The sequence below is a fragment of the Strongylocentrotus purpuratus genome, unplaced genomic scaffold, assembly GCF_000002235.5.
Source record: "Strongylocentrotus purpuratus isolate Spur 01 unplaced genomic scaffold, Spur_5.0 spur5_scaffold_19, whole genome shotgun sequence".
In the NCBI taxonomy this organism is placed as follows: Eukaryota; Metazoa; Echinodermata; class Echinoidea; order Camarodonta; family Strongylocentrotidae; genus Strongylocentrotus; species Strongylocentrotus purpuratus.
The window spans coordinates 8,611,348-8,631,889 of NW_022145604.1; the positions used below are offsets into that span (position 1 = coordinate 8,611,348).

General features: G+C 35.8%; 1 protein-coding gene across 4 annotated transcripts; it reads left to right on the top strand.

Moving 5' to 3' along the window:
- Nucleotides 1-983: 983 nt before the first annotated feature.
- LOC115926012 (ketimine reductase mu-crystallin-like) lies at nucleotides 984-20,377 on the top strand. 4 transcript variants are annotated; one of them, XM_030990219.1, is made up of 10 exons: nucleotides 984-1,154; nucleotides 1,854-2,066; nucleotides 8,979-9,175; nucleotides 10,794-10,944; nucleotides 12,108-12,170; nucleotides 12,865-12,966; nucleotides 14,991-15,168; nucleotides 16,825-16,946; nucleotides 18,044-18,128; nucleotides 18,471-20,377. In XM_030990219.1, the coding sequence occupies exons 3-10, from the start codon at nucleotides 8,991-8,993 to the stop codon at nucleotides 18,545-18,547; spliced, it is 963 nt and encodes a 320-aa protein (XP_030846079.1). In that variant the 5' UTR covers nucleotides 984-1,154; nucleotides 1,854-2,066; nucleotides 8,979-8,990; the 3' UTR covers nucleotides 18,548-20,377. The 4 variants fall into 4 exon arrangements, with proteins under 4 accessions (XP_030846079.1, XP_030846078.1, XP_030846080.1 ...); XM_030990218.1 differs by having other exon boundaries at nucleotides 1,854-2,010; XM_030990220.1 differs by lacking the exon at nucleotides 1,854-2,066 and having other exon boundaries at nucleotides 984-1,369.
- Nucleotides 20,378-20,542: the final 165 nt, after the last annotated feature.

The window sequence follows — 20,542 nt, forward strand, 5'->3', positions numbered from 1 at the left end:
TGAAACAGGGGACGAAAAAGAGGAGAGAGAGGGGTAAGAGCATGCGAGAAAAAGGGTGGGAGTAAGAGAGAGAGAGAGAGAGGAGGAGGGGGGGGGGGGGTTGTTGGGTGAAGTGATCTCGTCGATGGAGCGGGAAAGATACGCATGTATATATGTTGCTGTGTCGGGTCATCTGTGTCCGGCCGCTATAGGCAGGGATTAAAGCGATAAATTCGACAAGAATCTTGTCTACTGGCTAAACTGCTCTTCTGCAATGTGTGCATGCATGCATGTCAGATGCTATTGAATTTGTATATGCATACTTTACCAAACGCATAGGCCCGAATTCACAAAGCAAGGTTTGAGCTCAGACCAAGGTTTGACCTCAAACCTCCTTTTGTTTCGCCAAACCTCCTTTTGTTATTTACAAACCTGGTTTATAAATAACAAAAGGAGGTTTGGCGAAACAAAAGGAGGTTTGAGCTCAAACCTTGTTCTGAGCTCAAACCTTGCTTTGTGAATTCGGGCCATCAAGTGCCTATTATTCTTGTCATATTTTTTTCTTCTCTTTTTGTAAAAACGCAATGGGCAAAAGGCAAAGGGCACAGTAGTATGAAGTTCGACGGTAGGGAGGGATAAAAGCGATAAATTCGACAAGAATCTTGTCTACTGGCTATACTGCTCTACTGCAATGTGTGCATGCATGCATGTCAGATGCTATTGAATTTGTATATGCATACTTTACCAAACGCATAGGCCCGAATTCACAAAGCAAGGTTTGAGCTCAGACCAAGGTTTGACCTCAAACCTCCTTTTGTTTCGCCAAACCTCCTTTTGTTATTTACAAACCTGGTTTATAAATAACAAAAGGAGGTTTGGCGAAACAAAAGGAGGTTTGAGCTCAAACCTTGGTCTGAGCTCAAACCTTGCTTTGTGAATTCGGGCCATCAAGTGCCTATTATTCTTGTCATATTTTTTTCTTCTCTTTTTGTAAAAACGCAATGGGCAAAAGGCAAAGGGCACAGTAGTATGAAGTTCGACGGTAGGGAGGGATAAAAGCGATAAATTCGACAAGAATCTTGTCTACTGGCTATACTGCTCTACTGCAATGTGTGCATGCATGCATGTCAGATGCTATTGAATTTGTAAATGTATAAGCCTACCAAAGGCAAAAAGTACATTAGTTTGAAGTTCGACGGTAGACAACCAGACGCCATTTTGATTGCACGAATTACGGTTAGATATTGATGGATTGTTCTTCTTCGGTCAACGTTTACATTTTCGAAAGAGTGTCTACGTGGTCAGCTTTCTGTGAGAATTTACATCGCAAAGGTCAGAATAGCAGCTTATATACGTGAATTGAATTTTGAATGGTCGGCATTCTTTAAAGGTAATACAGAGTGTTGGTATTGGGTCATGAATTTGGTTCAAATGAACATATTGGAAGCATATGCGATCCTACATTATTCAGTGATCGTTGTTGCGGTTGAAATCGAGTCTAAAGTTATGAAATTGTATGTAATACACTCTTTATGTTGTATAGCTCCCTCTCAAGGTCATGATGTTAATTAAGCTATAAAACAATGTTTCTTGACTAAAATCGACCGATTGGCTATCCCCGTTTGGAAATTATATATCACACCTAAATATTCTGAGATTTTCATGGATGCAGCTACCATTGTACGGTCGTAGGCGCTATTTGAAATTTATCAACATTTACCGGGAGCACCGGCAAATTTTTATATTCCATTTTTCTCAAAAGTAGAAGTGTTTTAGGGCCTAAGTTTTCTAGTGCTTATAATACATCCACATGGGCATCCAAATATATAAAAATTGTAAAGAATCACTATGTATAAGCCTACCAAAGGCAAAAGGTACATTAGTTTGAAGTTCGACGGTAGACAACCAGACGCCATTTTGATTGCACGAATTACGGTTAGATATTGATGGATTGTTCTTCTTCGGTCAACGTTTACATTTTCGAAAGAGTGTCTACGTGGTCAGCTTTCTGTGAGAATTTACATCGCAAAGGTTAGAATAGCAGCTTATACGTGAATTGAATTTTGAATGGTCGGCATTCTTTAAAGGTAATACAGAGTGTTGGTATTGGGTCATGAATTTGGTTCAAATGAACATATTGGAAGCATATGCGATCCTACATTATTCAGTGATCGTTGTTGCGGTTGAAATCGAGTCTAAAGTTATGAAATTGTATGTAATACACTCTTTATGTTGTATAGCTCCCTCTCAAGGTCATGATGTTAATTAAGCTATAAAACAATGTTTCTTGACTAAAATCGACCGATTAGCTATCCCCGTTTGGAAATTATATATCGCAACTAAACATTCTGAGATTTTCATGGATGCAGCTACCATTGTACGGTCGTAGGCGCTATTTGAAATTTATCAACATTTACCGGGAGCACCGGTCAATTTTTATATTCCATTTTTCTCAAAAGTAGAAGTGTTTTAGGGCCTAAGTTTTCTAGTGCTTATAATACATCCACATGGGCATCCAAATATATCAAAATTGTAAAGAATCACTATCCACCCAATTTTCGAAATTTCCCAAAACTTTGTATTACCTTTAACTTCTTTCTCTCTATTGTTAAGTCTCCAGCTAAAGTCAAAACTGAGCCAAGTAAGAATGGGAATATACCAATAAACATTTTAGGTCAGCATCTGCAAAACATTTAACCAGCTGCTTACAGTATATTTACTTTATATTCATGACAATATTTCTTAATGCATGGTGTACCTATAGTATTCATAATTAATAACGTTTTTTTTCTCCAAAAAAACAATCAGTTTAATACTTTCACAAGTACCACTTTCGGAATCACCTATGTGATATTACCACAACCACACAGTACACACTTCATTAATTAAAGCGATAATATTCTACCCAACATATTTTGAGCACATCAAAATACTTTCTACATGCAGACCTGTCTACATGTATCATAACTCAATCATAATGCATAACTTAGTCTTTGTGAAACACTCCCCAGGACTATCAAGTTGTCCTTTACAAAACCTACGATGTATTCACCGATAGCTGAATAATAATAATAATAATAATAATAATAATAATAACGTTTCATTTACCCAGGGTAGCCACTTCAGTTATGAAACTGCTCTTCCAGCGGGCCCTGCATAAACATGTTATTACTATTACTATCCTTCTCCAATCTAATATGCCTAGCGCCTAGCTAGAAGGCAGAAGGTCCCATTGCTATTATAGCCTAGTTATAAGTCTTTGGTATGACTCGGCCGGGGTTCGAACCCACGACCTTCCGTTCATGAGGCGGACGCTGTAACCACTGAGCCACCATGACCGGTATAAAATGTATGAATTTAGTATTATAACGAACAACTCGTAATACTTCGTGTATTACTCAAACAAATAGTTTATTTTTCGAATTGCAACAGCTTCTGAATTGGAATTGACCATCTAGCTATATTTATAATAATTCCCCCCATAGACGTAATGGTCTAGATTTTGGATTACTAATATTTGTAAGAGTATTTTTTAAATGTTATTGGCTTGTGCTTGGTCAATCACTTTGCAACTTGCACCTGATTGGTTGAAACTTCCTACCAGCCGGAAGGACCTGGTAGCAAAATTGTGTTTCTTCTTTGAACTGTCTGACCGGTGGATTTTTACTCTTCTGGGTGCGAAGGGCTCGTTACAATATGGACTTTTAAATGTGCACGTCGACATAGTGGACTGCTACGTGTGACGTTCTTTTAAAGCACTGGCAGTAACTTAAAAGGAAGTCAGAGTGCTTTAAAAGGACGTCACACATAGCAGTCCACTATGTCGACGTGCATATCTAAACGTCCCTAGTGAAAGAGATTACTGAAGCGATAACAAGTATGAAATGAAACCTAATAAAGCTCCAGGGTTCGACCGTTTAAGCGTAGAATTCTTAAAAGAATTTTGGTCAGAAATAACTGACCTAGTTCTTCATAATTTGAATGAGGCTTTTTGAGAAAGGACATATCAGTTATTTACAAAGGAAATGCGTTATTGCTTTATTGTTAAAGGTAGAGATGAACGAAGTTTTAAGTAATATAATAGAATAATACTATCGGAAAACACAATACAGAAATTAAAGTAACTCAACTGGCTGACGATATGAAGTTTGTTGTAAAAGACGTTAAATCTAGAAGGAAGGTAATGAATGTGATTGAAAACTTTGAAAGGGTACCAGGAATACATTAAAATACGAATAAAACTAAAGCCATATGGTTGGGTAAAACTTCTCCCTCAGAGACAATAAAGAATATAAGTTGGTGTGATACTTTTTTTAAATCTCTGGGTATATACTTTAGTAAGAATAAATCTTTGAGTATGAATATGAATTGGTCGCAAGAAAGATTCATTAAAATACAATAGCTTTTAAGTTCTAGGAAACGGAGAAATTTGACATTAAATGGGAAAGCACTTATTTGAAAAGGTCTTGTGATTTCGAAATTGATTCATACAGCTCAAATTTTATCGTGCCCTGTAAGAATGGTTAAAAGCGTACGAAATGTTATTTTATGATTTTTTTAATGGGGTAATAGAGCGAAAGTGAATAAAGGAAAACATAGTAAATACTCTTCAAAATGGAGGCATGAATATGGTTGACATTTGTACACAATGTATGTCGTTAAGAATTAAAAAAAGTTGTTTAGCTTCCTGAGTTTTAAAGAACTCCATGAAAAAGGGGAAATTGACAAGTATTGGAATGAACAAATGGGAAGGATTATATCATTTTGAATTGTAAATGTTTACCAAAATATGTGACTTCTCATAGAGGAAAAATACCTGATTTCTATTGTGATTTACTTTATACGTGGTTTACAGTAAAGCAAGTATATTATGTACAAAATATACAATCCACCTATGAAAGTGTCACGAAAGAAATGATTTGGTTAAATCGTGATATCAAATTTAAAGAAAAACAATTGGGTATACAAATTTGATAAAGTCATATATTTTTTTAGGGGATATACAGTGAAAGGAAATAGATTTTTGATAGTCAAAGAATTGAAAGATAAACTAATTTAGTATGATGGTAGATGGTATTATGGTAAAGTGAATATGTCAAAATACGAACCGTAATACAGCATAGATGGAGGCAAATGATAAAATATGGAGAACAAAAAGTTGATGATTTTAAAGATTACAAACGTATATCAATGACATATTCTTATTTGACTGAATTTGAATAGTTTTAGAATATCAATACACTGTATTACTGTGAATTTTTTTCATACGGAAGTCGTAAAATTGATTAAAAAACCATCCAGGCCAGTATATTTTGGGAACTAAATGTTACATAATTTTTTTCCTATGATATGGGATTCTCTGTGGTTACCTACATTGAAATATGTTCGTGTTAATTACTTGATACAATTCAACTTTAATTATATGTATAATATTTTACCAACACCTCTTAATTGATTCAAATGGAGAATCAAAGAAAAAGATTTGTGTTAGTATTGTAACAAACCTGGTACCATAATACTATAGAGATATTGACTGCCTAGAGGGGCAATATAACATTTGAGATCCTTGAGGGGAGTTATATTTGTGTCGAGAGACATTATATTTTTCCGAAGCGCGTAGCGCTGAGGAAAAATATAGTATTCCGAGACAAAAATATAACACCCCAAGGGAAATTAAAATATCATATTGTTCCCGAAAGAAAAAGTCAATATTTGTTATATTATGATGCCCTATATCAGATACAAAATAAGATAAATAGAAAAAATAAAAGTAATATCAGAATATTATTGTGCCGACTCACCATTTTTAGTTTTATTATAGATCTAGTCTAGGCCTGATTGTAGAATGCTTTCTTGATTCAAGTGGCAGTGTCAAATGTTAAGAAATCCGCAAATTTGTTGTGAAATCATTACCATAATTATGGTGCTGTAGACAGGTCTAATCTTAGAATGCCTTCTTGATTCCATTGGCAGTGTCAGATGTTAAGAAATCCGCAAATTTGTGATGAAATCCAACTGTACAGTATTTCTAAACAGAAACAAGCTCAACTAAACACGGAAATTCCAACTCCGCAGTAAAAGTTTGATTGTAACACGAAAATACTGGAAAATCCAGTTATTCCTAATATGTCTGTCTAGTATCTAAGTTCTAGGGACTAGACTATGTACAAGTAGTCAAAATCAGATTAATTTTAAAAGTTGACATTACAATTATAAAAATAATAAGGCTAGCTTGTTAGAAACAACATTTATTTGTGGTGATGACTGAGATTATGAGCTTTGTGACGATGCAGTTTCTTCTGTGTGTTGTACCGACACGAGAGCTGCAGTGCTAGTACTAGTACTTGGTCCTGGTCCTGGACTAGTAGTAATACTATTACTAGTCGGATGAATGCTAGCAGAAGTGGATGGTGCTGTAGATGGGCCAGCTATTTCATCACTCATTGATGAAAGGCATCTGCTCATGCGTCTTTTTTTAGCTTCATCGACATAGGAGTAGGTCTAGTGCTTGATGCTACTTTCGGACTTGTGTCCGGATAAGAACATTATGTGTCTGGCTTCGAATCCACTTGCGTCTAGGACATGAAAAGATGTTGCGCGTAGGCAATGCTTTGTGTAGACTTTTGATGTCATGTGCTTCAAGAGATATTTTCTTCATTTTTTAACCCAAAGTGTTCTTTCCGGCGAGAGAATTGCAGTACCACACTTGCTCATTGCTTTCCAGGCTCGTCTTTTAACGCTAAAAAAAGTCACTGCATGCTGGATTAAGATGAGAAAAGTGCTTAAGAAATGATTCAACGTAAATTATGATTTTCGTAAATCCTTCCTTGTTGACTGCGCAAGTCATCGAGAGATTCTCCTCGATGATTTTTTTTTTCAGTTTGTCACTGGCAAGGTACATATATCTCTTATTTTTTTAATCAGTCACGACTACAAAATCTGTTTTGGAAAAACTGCGTAAGTTTTCTTTCCCACGATTGCAAAAATGCATCATAATGTCTATGAATACTTTGTTCTGAAGCCCGCGGGGAGTATTTACATCCGTTGCTGTTGATGACTTGATTTTCAAAAAATCATCCTTTGTAACGGGATCTTTGTGATCAACATACCCTTTTCCTTCCTTCTTTATTTTTATGAGAACGGCGTGAAACAAGTTCTTTGAACTGTGGGTCATTTACAATATCAAGACTGAAATCACTCACTTTTCTGAAATGTCTCTGCAATCCATATCGCATTGTTATCACGGAGTGGACCGCTTACTTTATAATTGACCATTCGATCTACAAACCTCTGCATAAATTCGAAGACTGAAACTTACTCAGTTCAGTTGCTATAATTGTTTCTAAAATTGTAAATCCTTTGTGTTCACTGTAGTGTAAGCTTTCAGCACATTATCATCTACATTGATGACTTTTTCAGTAGAAAGAGAATCTTTTTCTTCAATTATTAAGGTCAATTCTTACTCACCAAGCGAAGCGAATTTTTGTTTGTTGCACTTTCATATTTTGCGCTGCATAAAATTTCACAATTCTTTTGTTTTCTTCAGATTTATTTGTGTTCTTGATCCGACTTCATAACATGTGAAGTAGAATACCATTTTGCATTCCATACCTTGCTTTCAGGGAAGTAGATTATCTCAATCACAAGAAAGAAGGAAAAACATGAAATTTGATGTACAAAAGGCATGGAGAGTTGTCCACAGATGATGTCAAATTAAATATCGCCCTCTAGTGACTAGTAATTTCAAAAAGCTCTAACTTCCTTATTCCTTGCCCGATTTTGTTCAAATTTTTGCTGATTTTATTCAAATATTTTAAACTATACAATAAAAGTAACTTAGTATGAAGGTTTTGGTTCCCTTTAATGCGTGTAGATATGTGCGAAGCTGCTGTGTACGTGTGCATACAGTGCATTGAACTTGTAGTGTGAGCTTGAGGTATTACGTAAATTACGTCATACCTCGGGATATAACAGCGTTATATTCAGAGGTATGACGTAATTTAAGTCATGTTGGAAAGTATAACGCTTCTCATCCTTGTTGCGATGGTCATGTGACAGCATTTCGACCAATCGCACATCAGAATCGATATAGACAATTTAATATATGTATTTATTTAATGCGAACAGATTTATCCATTTTGGAACTTTATTAAATGATTTCTATGTATCTCCTTCTGTAGAAATTTTAAATTCTCACCCATTTGTGTTGTTTATGGTTTTCATGACGCAAACGGAAATGCAACATATATTAATTGACTGCTTCATTATGCTTTATTTGCAATTTATAAAGTGATTATTGTAAATAAATTTAATAAAAATGTAGCAACAAAAATAATAAGCAAATATGTTTTGTTTATGTCAAAATACAGACTAGAAGTTGATGAAAATAAAACTAAAACAACAAATGTAAATACTACTAAGTGGATAAAGATAATTGATGATTTGCAGGAAATGCATCTAGAATCTGCTTTCAAGTAAATACAGATAAATAATTTGATCTCATCTGAACACGAGATGCTTGTTATAAATATATATCTATGATGTTATCCGTGATTTTGTAGCTGAATAAAGATAAATAAATAAATAAGTGGGAGATATGAATTGATATCAAATTGCTTTGATATGTTTCTCAAAGTAACTTGATTCCAGAACAAAAGAATAAATGAGAAATAAAACAATAGACATAATGAGCAAAAATTAAAAATAAAACACATGACTAAAACAAAAAAATATATGGGGGAAGTGGATACAAGTACATGTACAATACAAGCGACAATGCTCATGAATCACAATTAACCACTTAATGTCACAGGCTTCTTTAAACAGTTACATCAGAGTAAGGAAATTATACGATAATTATTTAGTTATAATTTATGGTACACAAAAACCAATAAAAGATTTTAAATCACATTGGACTTTTTTCTTCTTTCAATTCCCCCTCTACACATAAATAATTCATATGCATCAAATATTCGTTTATCTTACATTCTGAATTCCAGGTTACGTACAAGATGGCCCATGCATCATCCCAACCATGTTTGATCAGCCCCGCCGAAGTCGTCGAAAACCTGACGTACAATGAGCTCATACCCGCCGTGGAACAAGGTCTTGGGAATTTTTCTAAAAGGAACGAAGAAGGAGGGGGAGGAGGAATATATCCACAGAAAACCAGAATGGACATTGAAGAGCATAATGGGTAAGACGCATGGAGTAAACCATTTTTGAAATGTAATAGAGTTAAATTTTAAATCCGTAAAGACCAAATCCGATGAAAAAACAACTTGATAAAAATGGAAAAACTGTATGTATGTAGAATAAAAATATAAAGAAATACAAAGTATTTACCCTTTCATTATTGCACACAGGCAAATTAATACCTAATTTTCAGCACCCCTCAAAATTACGGGTCAACTCAGGACGTAGACCCGATCGGTTCAACTTTATCGCTGAGGCGATGAGCAATCACCCCCGGAAAACTACCCCCGTAGGACGATTCCCCCCCCCCCCCGGAAAATTACCCCCCAGAGAATTACTTCCCGAGGACAATAACCCCCCAAGGACAATTACCCCCCGGAAAATAACCCCCCGGACAACTACCCCCGAGGACAATTACCCCCCAAGGACAACTAGTGTCGATGGGGGGTAAATGTCCTCGGGGGGTAATTGTCCTCGGGGGGGGGGGGGTAGTTGTCCTCCGGGGGTGATTGTCCTCGGGGGTAGTTGTCCTCGGGGGGTAATTGTCCTCGGGGGGTAAATGTCCTAGGGGGTAATTTCCTCGGGGGGTAATTGTCCTAGGGGGTAATTGTCCTCGGGGGTAGTTGTCCTCGGGGGGGGGGGTAATTGTCGTCGGGGGTAATAGTCCTTGGGGGGTAGTTGTCCTCAGGAGGTGATTCTCCGGGGGCAAAATTCCAGGGGATAATTTTCCTTTGGGGGTAGTTTTCCGTGGGCAATTTTCCGGGGGTGGGGGTGATTGCCCAAGGGGTAATTGTCCTAGAACCCCTAAAGAATTGTAACGGGAAAAAGGGATAGAAATAAAAAGAGATGCTTTATATTGCATAGTACACAGTAAAAACGCTGCTTAAAAAAGTGATGTTCACTTACAGTTGTACACTATCTTAAACAACAGTTGAACAAATTGCAAACAGTGTTGCTCGAAACGAAAGGAATTTTGTTAAACATTCGCTGTTTAAAATTTAATGACTGCTATATTTACTATACAAGAGCTTTTAGACAGTGTTGTTTACATATGACGTCATGTGTCACGTGCCAGTAAAGTGCGAGTTGGCTAAAACCTTTATTTCACATCATGGCCGACTAAGCTACCGACGCGCTTCTAAGTGACTGGGAATTCAATGGCTTAATTGAAATCACGTTTCTATTAACCAATTTGAAGTTTTTAACTGTACGTAAGTTCACAGTTAAAATGTTCAGTATCTGTACGCAAATGTCAGAATATAGGTAGACTTTAAATCGTCGCGTCATGCAGTGCGGCACTGATCGATAAAATGAAGAGAGATTAGAATTTAAAAATAAGATATATAACAAAAAGACGATGGAAGAAATTGACATCGAATTGTTCCATTTTTGACCAAAATTGAACAGTTTTCATGAAAATTGATGTAGTGTTTTTTATCTTCACCGCAGTCTATTACTGTAAAGTTGTTTTCTTAACGTGCCACAGAATTCAAAACCAGTCTTTTAAGGGTGAGATCGAATGCTTCACATATTTATTTATTTTGCATGTGCAAATTTCAACAACCTTTACTTATTTTTTTGTTTTCAGTCTTTGCTTTGCTTTTTTTTTGTTTCTTCAGGGTTGTGTCGGTCATGTCTGCTTTCAGTCCTGTTGGTAATGTCATTGTAACAAAGATTATCAATCGTTACGTAGACAATCCTGAGCACAACCTCCCCTTACATGTCGGAACGATCATTCTGCATGATGCCCGGACCGGAGAATCCAAAGCCGTAAGTTACGACTTTGATAATGATTCCTTGCTCCTCGACATGAAACATGTCCAGAGTGCATTACGAGAGAGCGAATTTTACATAGCACATACATACATAATTATGCAGGGTCATAGGTCATATTATGGAGATCCAAACAGTTTCTTCCCATTTTTAATTTCCATGGGAGGGAACTGTTTGGAGTTCTGTGAAGTGACTGACCAATCGGGAAAAACCTCCTGTGACATAACTATATCCCTCAACTAGCTATGAACATGGCCTATTCCTTTCGAGCATGGAAAAGAAAAGGGGGGAATATTGTGATAAATTGTTTTCTGTGTTTCTCTCTTTCTTCAGCCATATGTTTGTAATGCCTGTTGTCAGTTCTACTGATAAATCATAACAACAATGAGTTCTAAAGACCTTGCCTAATGTCTTCTTATACATGCATGTATTTAATAAGAAACTACTGATACACACCCCTACGATAGACCCTCCATTCGTATGGCTACCCAGTATTTGTCCCATGCACCATTGGGCATATGCACCATTAATTGGCTCAATGTACCACTGGTAACAGTCACCATTTGTCCTATGAACCATCGGTTCCATATGCAGCTGGTCATCTGGATTTCTGTTGCTCCTCCCCTGTATGCACTATCGGTCCATTGGCTATATGTACCATTGGACCTACCCTGATAAAATTACTTCAGTATTGTATGTGCCATAATTGGTTAAGGGGGCTAGAATTACGGTAAACCTAACCCTACATGTAGTCCTAATCTCAGCCCTTACAGTTAGGACCAGGAATTGTAAACTGAATGGCATAATCCTATTAGGTAGCTGAGTGAAATGAATTGGCACAAAAGATGCGTCCATAATTGTTGGTGCGATTCAGGAATTAAAAGTCCTTTCTGGACATATCTAAATCACATTTTAATTGGTTGATTCTTTTTATTCATATTTCATGCAAAATTAGCAAGTCTCAATACATTTTACAATACATTATCATTTTTGGTGTTATCTGTCATAATCAAGGTCACAGAGTTGTTTAACAGCTCCACGTCCTGAGAACGTGGTTCTACCTCTATTCCTTATGAAAGTAATAATTGTCCATCATTATGCATTTCGTGTTCTGGGCGGGTCTTTTTGCTAAGCTACATGCCTTCCTGTTCATTTACTAGGTAATGGATGCAGAGCACATTACTGCTATGAGAACCGCCGCAGCATCAGCCGTAGCTACAAAGGTAAGAAATTATATCTGATATTAAACTCAGCAGGAATCAATTAACCATGTTGAAGACAGCGATATCTTTCACTCAATATGGTATTCGCAATGTGTTCATCCCTATATCCGAAGGGTTTAGTTGTCATTCAATCATTTTTGAAAATGTGTTATGGTTTCATCCTCCAGGCAATAAATTATCTTTTTAGCACTTTATACTCATGTGTCTGCACTTTCCATGTGTGCCTGTGAGTTTAGTGAAATTATCTATCTGCCTACCCCACCCCCCAAAAAATATACACAAAACGGAAATGTTATTATATCTTATTAGATTAAAACAAAAGATTTTCCGGAGGTTTAAAATAAATTATTTGTGTCTTTTCTCCTTAGTCTATTGTGTCCTAGTTGTTTTTATTTTGTGTAATGTTGTCATTTTGTATTTAAATGTCTATGATTATTTTTGTTTAGTGCCATAAATCTATGATATTATTATTGTTATAAGTAATAGTAGTAGTAGTATCATTCTTCTACTTCTCTTTCTTCTCCTCATTCTTCTTCTTCTTTTTATTATTGTTATAATAGTTATTATAATGATGATTAATATTTATATTGTTCTTATTGTAATTTTGTTATGACAATCATCAACTTAATAGACATTAAGTTGATAATATCATCAATAAATTGAACGTGTAATATAAATTCCATTTTCCATCCAGTACCTGGCGAAGGATGGCTGGCAGACGTTAGCAATTCTTGGAGCAGGGTCCCAGGCCGTGTCTCACCTTCATGCCTTGAAGCATATGGCGACAATTAGGGAGGTCTGTATCAAGTCTCATCCACATAGACGATGCATTATGCCATCAAAAATACTGCTATGGCAAAATAAAATGTCATGATGATAATAATATAGGATTTTCCGGCCAAATTCGCGAGTTTGCCATTCAAATTCATTTGTCTTGAGTTCAAATTCGACGGTTTTAGTGCTGTCGGGTATATCTCGGGTTTATATTCCTTTTTCTAGATTTCAAATCTATGAAGTTTTCGTTAGAATCTATGTATGTTTCATTCCAATTAATGAACAAAGTGCTTCTTTCGCTATTTGGTCATTCGATTTAGCGCAACACGATTTTCTGACATCGCGACGGTGTACTTCTAGCATTCGAATTCATTTGTAGCATTCAAATTAGCACTTTGTGCCCTAAAATTAATGGTCAATATACATTTCTCGTTTATTAAACACTTTTTATAGCTCATTCTTTTTCTTTCAAGATCGTTTTTTCATGTGTATTTCATCCTATTTTCTTTTCTTGCATTTATACTCTTTACATACTTTTAGATTTATCAAATATTCATCAGCCTTTAAGTTTGATTGTTAAAAAAAAGACTTACATCTACGGACTTGATGGTCTCAATACTTGTGTAAATTTACATGTAAAGAAGCTGTTTGTCTTGTGTTTCATCATAAATTTAATACAATTTCATTATAGAGGAAGGGTACAATATTGTGACTGGGGTAGGTGTTTTTGTATCCCCACTTTTCCGGGGTATATGAACATGTCCGTTCAGAGATGCCATATCCCTTGATTTCGCCCCTTCTTTAACTAATGTCTGCCTACAAACAAATGCTTTGTCCTCAAAATGAATAAATTGAATAACAGAACAGACAACAATGGCAAATCATGTATTTAATTCCCCGTAACATTCCTAACTTGAATAAACATAATTCGAATACGAATGACAGGTGTTAATTTGAATGATAAAAATGACGCCTCGACAAGTGACGATTAATTTGAATGCTAGTTGATCAGTTTTTAAATTGAATGACAGATCTATGAAATCCTTCGACCAATATCCTAAATTAAATACAAAATCGGGAAAATTGAATGATAATTGGCATGGCAAAGCTGATCTGCGCTAACTTAACTGCAAAGTAAATGAATTCGAATGACAAACTCGCGAATTTGGCCGGGAAATCCTATAATATTTATCATATTCCATTCTTGTAAAGTGCAAATCACCTTGTGTTATAAAATCTCTATGCACTGTCTAAGGACTTTGGATATTTGTGACCCTTGCTCTACCTCCGAAAACCATATCGCTTTGTATATTCAAGGAATAAATCTTACCATGTAGGCAGGTACCTATTTACCTCACGTCGGTCAAGTCTGGCAAATGTAGATTAATATCTTTCTAAAGGATTTTAATGCTGCGGTAGGAATTCAAACCCGTACCTTGTAGTTCATAGTCCAGAGACTTATCCACAAGACCACAAACCTCTACATTAGCGCTTCATATTGATGTTATAAATGACACATACAGCACAGAAGATAAACAAAGTACCGGTACTGAAAGTGCTTATTTGCTGGAATTTGTCAAAACCTGTTGCCATGCCTGATATCCTGATATTTAACATGATAAAGATGCACGTAGGCCTACATGTATAGGCCTACTACAATTCAAACATCTTTATTATATGATAAACCTTTATTTATGCCCTTGATTATGTCATTTGTCAAAAGATGATGCATTTTCACGGATATCAATGCATTATTGATATTTATGTATCCATTTGATATATTATGATTGTAAAATAATCTGCAATTTGGCCATCTAGCTGCGAATTTTTTCTTATCCAAAAACCATTTAGAATGAATAATCACTCTTTATAGGGGCTTTTTTTGTGTTTAGCTTCATTTAATTATTCCCATTTGCTATTCGTTCACCCACACATGTTCATTTTATGTGTGAAGAATCAAGCACGATCCTGTGACATCATTTGATCAATAAATAATTCTTCAGACACAAAGCTGTAAACTGCATCACGTTGATCTCTTTGATGCAGGTACGAGTTTGGACAAGATCCTCTGAGAAGTGCCAGGCTTTTGCCCAGAAGTTTGATGTAAAAGCTTGTGAAACAGCTCAAGAGGCAGTTACTGGTGCAGATGTTATTGTCACATGCACTTCTTCTAAAACTCCTGTATTGGAGTCTAGCTGGCTGAAACCGGGTGCTCACATAAATTGTAAGTATCTTGCTTTTCTATTTTGCAGTACAACGTGGACTTCTGGGATGCAACGGAATCTAAAAAGAACATCTCTCCTTTGCCATTAGTTTTTGTTTGTTTCTTATTTGATTATTGACAGTGTCTTTCAAGTCATATATGATGGTATCTGGTGACGGATAACAATTATGGTGTAATTGCAAGTGAGCAAAGCGAGCAAGCAAATTTTCTGACACTTATTCAATATCAGTAGCCATCGGTGTGTGTTATTGACCCATTTCAAGCATGAGAAGGAACTTCACATTTTTTGTTGGTTTTTCATACCTCAAAGACTTAAGGTGGTGCCGGAGGCACAATTCTCTGTAATTGGTGGCCACATCAAATTGTGCATGTCGTATGGGCTATTATTTAAGCAGCCCGTATTCAATTTAATACTTCAGTACACAACTTAAGCTTTTTACTAAGTAGTTGGCTCATATAAAATACTTAGCCAATTTTGGTATTAAATTCAAACTTTTGGCTAAGTATTTTACCCTAAATTTAAGACAGCTCTCTACCAGACTTATATTAAGCCAATTATTTGGAGGCTTTGTTTGGTAGGCGTTTGTTTTTCTCATGCAGTATCATAACCTGCGCACCCGCATTTATTGCGACTAATTAATTGCGCGTTACTTTTGCTTTGACCGTGTGACGTCACAATGCTTATCATTAAGTATTTACTTAGATTTTGTCGCAGGCCTAAAATGAGATTTGAATACGATATAAGTAAACTTCTTAGCTGAGCCATATACTTCGTAAATTTCTTACTTATCCTAGGTAATTTTACTAATGTCTGAACAAAATTATGGGTATTATTTGTTTTATAAGATTATGTTTTAAAACATGATTTTACTAATGACCGGTCGATATCAAAATTATGTGTCAGGCAAAATAAATGCCTGGGCACGTGTACGCTCTCAATCAATCATTTGATTAGGGTCCACGTCATCAACTTATAATCTCAGTAAATGAATCACACGTGACCGCGCATGACAAATCATTTGGTTAGGATCTGGGAGTGAGTTGTATATAAAGATTTTAAAAAAACATACGCCTGCATATCAAGGCCTTCACAAAATTAGCATTAGTATTTTATCTAAGCAGAAGACTAAGCCTAAAATACTCTTATTTCAAACTTAAAGGGATCAAGTAACTTTGTCTCAAATTCTGAAACAAAATCCTGGATTTAACTCATGCTGCAATGATAATGATAAACATTTAGGTCTTTCAGGAACCCCATGATTTTTACAAGCCGATAGCATGTCTGATTATCAAGATATTTTTTATTGGAATTACAAATTTTGAACACTACAGTCTATTGGGGAAAACGAGTATGGAAAAACCGGTCACTCAAAGATGTTTACTTTTGGAGGCACTTTTTGATCATTTTGAAGCGCAATTTTTTAGGGCTTCAATATTGCACCATATCACAAACACTGATAACACGTAGGGCCGTGCATCTCAGATTTAACATTGTTAAACAATGCCTTTAATTTTCGAATTGAATACCGGCCCAGTGATATAGGACACAGTTTGAACTTATGGTACGAGGATCAATCATTCCTAAACGCTGCTATATGACCTGAGTACAGTATTTTGAGGATTCCAGTTCTCTTTGATCATCACACTGTGTGTTAGGTGTTGGGGCCTGCCAACCATGGGCTCAGGAGTTGGGCGTTGAAGTGATGAAGAAGGCTGTAATCTACGCAGATAACACTCCAGGGGCATATCAAAATTCTGGGGACATCGTCCATTCCAAGGTAATTAGCATTATATCCCACTTACCAAGAATCTTGCAACAAGTATAGTCTAAATGAGGTCACTTGGTATATCTTGAAAGTCGTAGTGATAGTAAATACTATTTTTTAATTTGTATTTTCTATTTGCTTAAGATCTTTCTGCTTCTCCAAGAGCCCCCAAAACTAGAATTTTAGATGTTAGACCCATCAGTAGGCCTACTTCAGTAGTTTGAGTTTAGATTTGCCCATCGCTATTAACCCAAATTACTTTGATACTACATGTAGTTGAATCAAATTATCCACTTTTACGGGGGTTAAAATGTGTTACGAAACACTCAAAGTATACACAAAGCATTTTCCGAATAACTGTTATAAGCTACTGAAATCCTGATATTTGATTGGCTGACAGCGAATTCGTCATATAAATTTAGCATTTGTTACTGATAACAGTTGTATGAAACAGGGCCCAGGTCTAGTCAAATAAAGAGACTGTGAATCACCATTGTTGTGTGGGTGAAGCAGACAAACCTTGGGTGAGGTTGGGCTAGATTTATTGTTATGTATAACACTCCTGTGAGGCTTTCTGTGAGTGTACCATTAATGCTTACATGCTGTGCAATCACCTTTCCCGACACCTTCACTTCCGTGGTAGGAAATTATTCTGGATGGTAGCATCATAAACTGACAACATGCTTATGTCAACTGCCCGAGCTGTGATGGCCTTCCACACATTCCTGTCCAGCATGGCTGCTTTTATCTCTGACAGTTCAAGTCCCGTGTCCTTCTTGAGTAGGTCTGTATAGGTAAGATGAGGTCTTCCAGGTTTCCTCAACATAGGTCCTTAATTAAAACTCCGATTAGGTTTGTATTACTACCTGGGAAAAAATCGTCATTTGTGGCATGGTGGTAGAAATACATGTAAAGTGTACATTTACTATCGAGATCATGCCAACGTACGGAAAGTGGCATTGTATATTGTTGAAATTACAAGTTTAAATTCACCAATATCACCAACCGTTATGCCTTTGACATTCCTAACGCATCATAACGTGCCACTACTGTGCTTTGCTAAGCTACAAATTGAAAGTGTCATTCTTTATTCACTAATTATCTTGAAGGTGACGGTGTTTGCAGAGATTGGAGAGGTGATTAATGGGACCAAGGAAGCCAAAAGAGATGAGCTTACGGTCTTCAAATCTCAAGGTGAATATTGACTGCTTTAACATTACTTGCTGTCAGGCGCGTACGCAGGGGGGGGGGGGGGGGGGGTGTCAAAGCCCCCCCCCCTCATTTTTTGTTAATGTGTGTGTGTCTTTTGGAGGAAACCCACCCCCCCCCCCCCAATTGAACGAAAACCATAACAATAACAAACCATAACAAATGAAACCGACTGATTTTGATGGTGTCCTAAAACCAAGGGTAGGCCGATCTTTGCATCCCCAGTTAAAACGTTGGAACCAGTTGAATCCAATCCCTTGCTGGCCTTGACAAAATAATTTTCTAAGATCTAACCGACCCTGCTCTTATCTTGATTTTGTCTTCTAGGATTGGCTGTTGAAGATGCTGTAGCAGCAAAAATCGTCTATGATAAAGTGAGCGTTCTAAAGGACATGAAATCATAATAAATAAAACCAATTGATGGTGATGTTTCAAGGATAGGCTTGTAATCTTCCAAAAATCAATTTGCTGAAGGCAAGTTGTCATGATTATTCGAACATTTATAGGGAAATTGTGCTGCATATATAAATTAAATTTATAAGGAAATATTAGTGTTACGATATTTTTATTTACATTTAGGGGCTTATAAACATACATGTATTGTATTGTATTTATTAAACTTTCTTGGTGTATATCAATATTCTGTTTATAAACATATAAATCAATTTACAATGCAACATGTATCATTTAATTAGTTTTGAGATGTGTATTATGTCGACTTCTGTTTTTCTAACAAGTCCATGTTTATTCAAGGCACTTACTTACGTTTTCTGATGAGTATAATTTTTAGTGGATTAATGTAGCATTGTATTTAAGATGAGTGATTATTATTACACATTGGGTTTTAAAAGCATAAGTTTAACAAAGTTGTTTTTGTTTCTTCTTTTTTTTTCCAGAAGGGAAAACAGAACTTTAATTAGTTTCACATCAATTTGCAATGTCAATACATCGGTTTTACACAGAAAATATACAAATTTCAAGTTATACAAAATTTAGAGAAGCAGAGGTAAAGCCTACTGCATAAAAGAAATCAAAATACAATTCCCAATTCTAATCAAAGTTATCACACTGATAGTTTTTTTTTATAAAGATGAATCTCTCTTGATAAAAAAAATACCTCTCAACCTCTCCTAAATTTGGATGTTTATTATTCATTTTCATTCTGTAGATATGAAAACGAGAAATTAGAATGATAGTGTTCAAAGCACTAAATTTGAGAGATCTGACTCCAAATAAACACAAATCCTCATCAATTTGAATATGGGTACTTGAAAGCTCCCTCAACCATTGAGCTACTTTGTTTCTAAACAATATGATTATCGGACATACACAGAACAAGTGAATTAATGTCTCTTCTTCTTCAAGACTACAGAAGGAGCAGAGACCTGAATCGACTTTATTACTTTAATAAGGAAAGAATTAACGCCTAACATTCTGTGGATGAGCCTAAACTGAAACCACCTTAATTTTTGTATCTGTGGTACATTTATACGGGATATTATACACTACCGACCAATCGTCTTGAATGTATCGAATGTTCAACATATTGTTCCATTTTTCAGTAAATTTTCTTATGACTTTTTAAACAGAAACAAGCATATCATAAATATTCCTCGACCATTTCTTATCTTTAAAAACAAAAATTGAAATGGAAAGGTTTGAAGGGTTGAGTAAATTTAGTAGATATATTCTCCAAGAGCCTACCTTTTTTAACTGCATTCACTACTCCACCGTATTCAATAAACTTGTTCGAACATTAAATCTGTCCCTAAACCTGTTGAGGGAAAGGTGGAATTCCCTTGAATCATTCATGATATCACTAACGGACCTTGCATCTTTCTTTGCCCAATGATTATAACAAATACACTCGCCGCCAATTTTAACTCTATCATTAAACCACAACATATTTGTCATTAGATCATATTCATTTTGTGGTACATGAGAAGCACACACTTACTCCAAGCTATTAAAACATAAATAAAACAATTCTTATTTTGATCAGGATGAAATATATTACACAGTTTTTGGGAACCACTCACAACATATAACAGGTCAGGAGTGTTAGCTATGGTCACAAAAACATTACACCAGTGTACATTATCTGCTCTTAGAATTCTTCTTATCCATGTCACTTTAAGTGCATAAATATAACTTTAAACATCAACCATTCTTACCCCACCTTAATCATAATCTTGAATCATTTGGTTTCTGGTAACTCTATCCATATCTTTCCAGATAAATTTATATAATGTTTAATTCTTTCGGTTAAAGTTAAAGTTTCAAGTTAAAGTGACTTGGTAACATTGTTGAAGGTTGATGAAAAAATGCTTAATTTTTGTATAAAATGTTACTTACTATATTCCTTCTACTGTTCTAACCCTCTGACATGCAAAAAATCC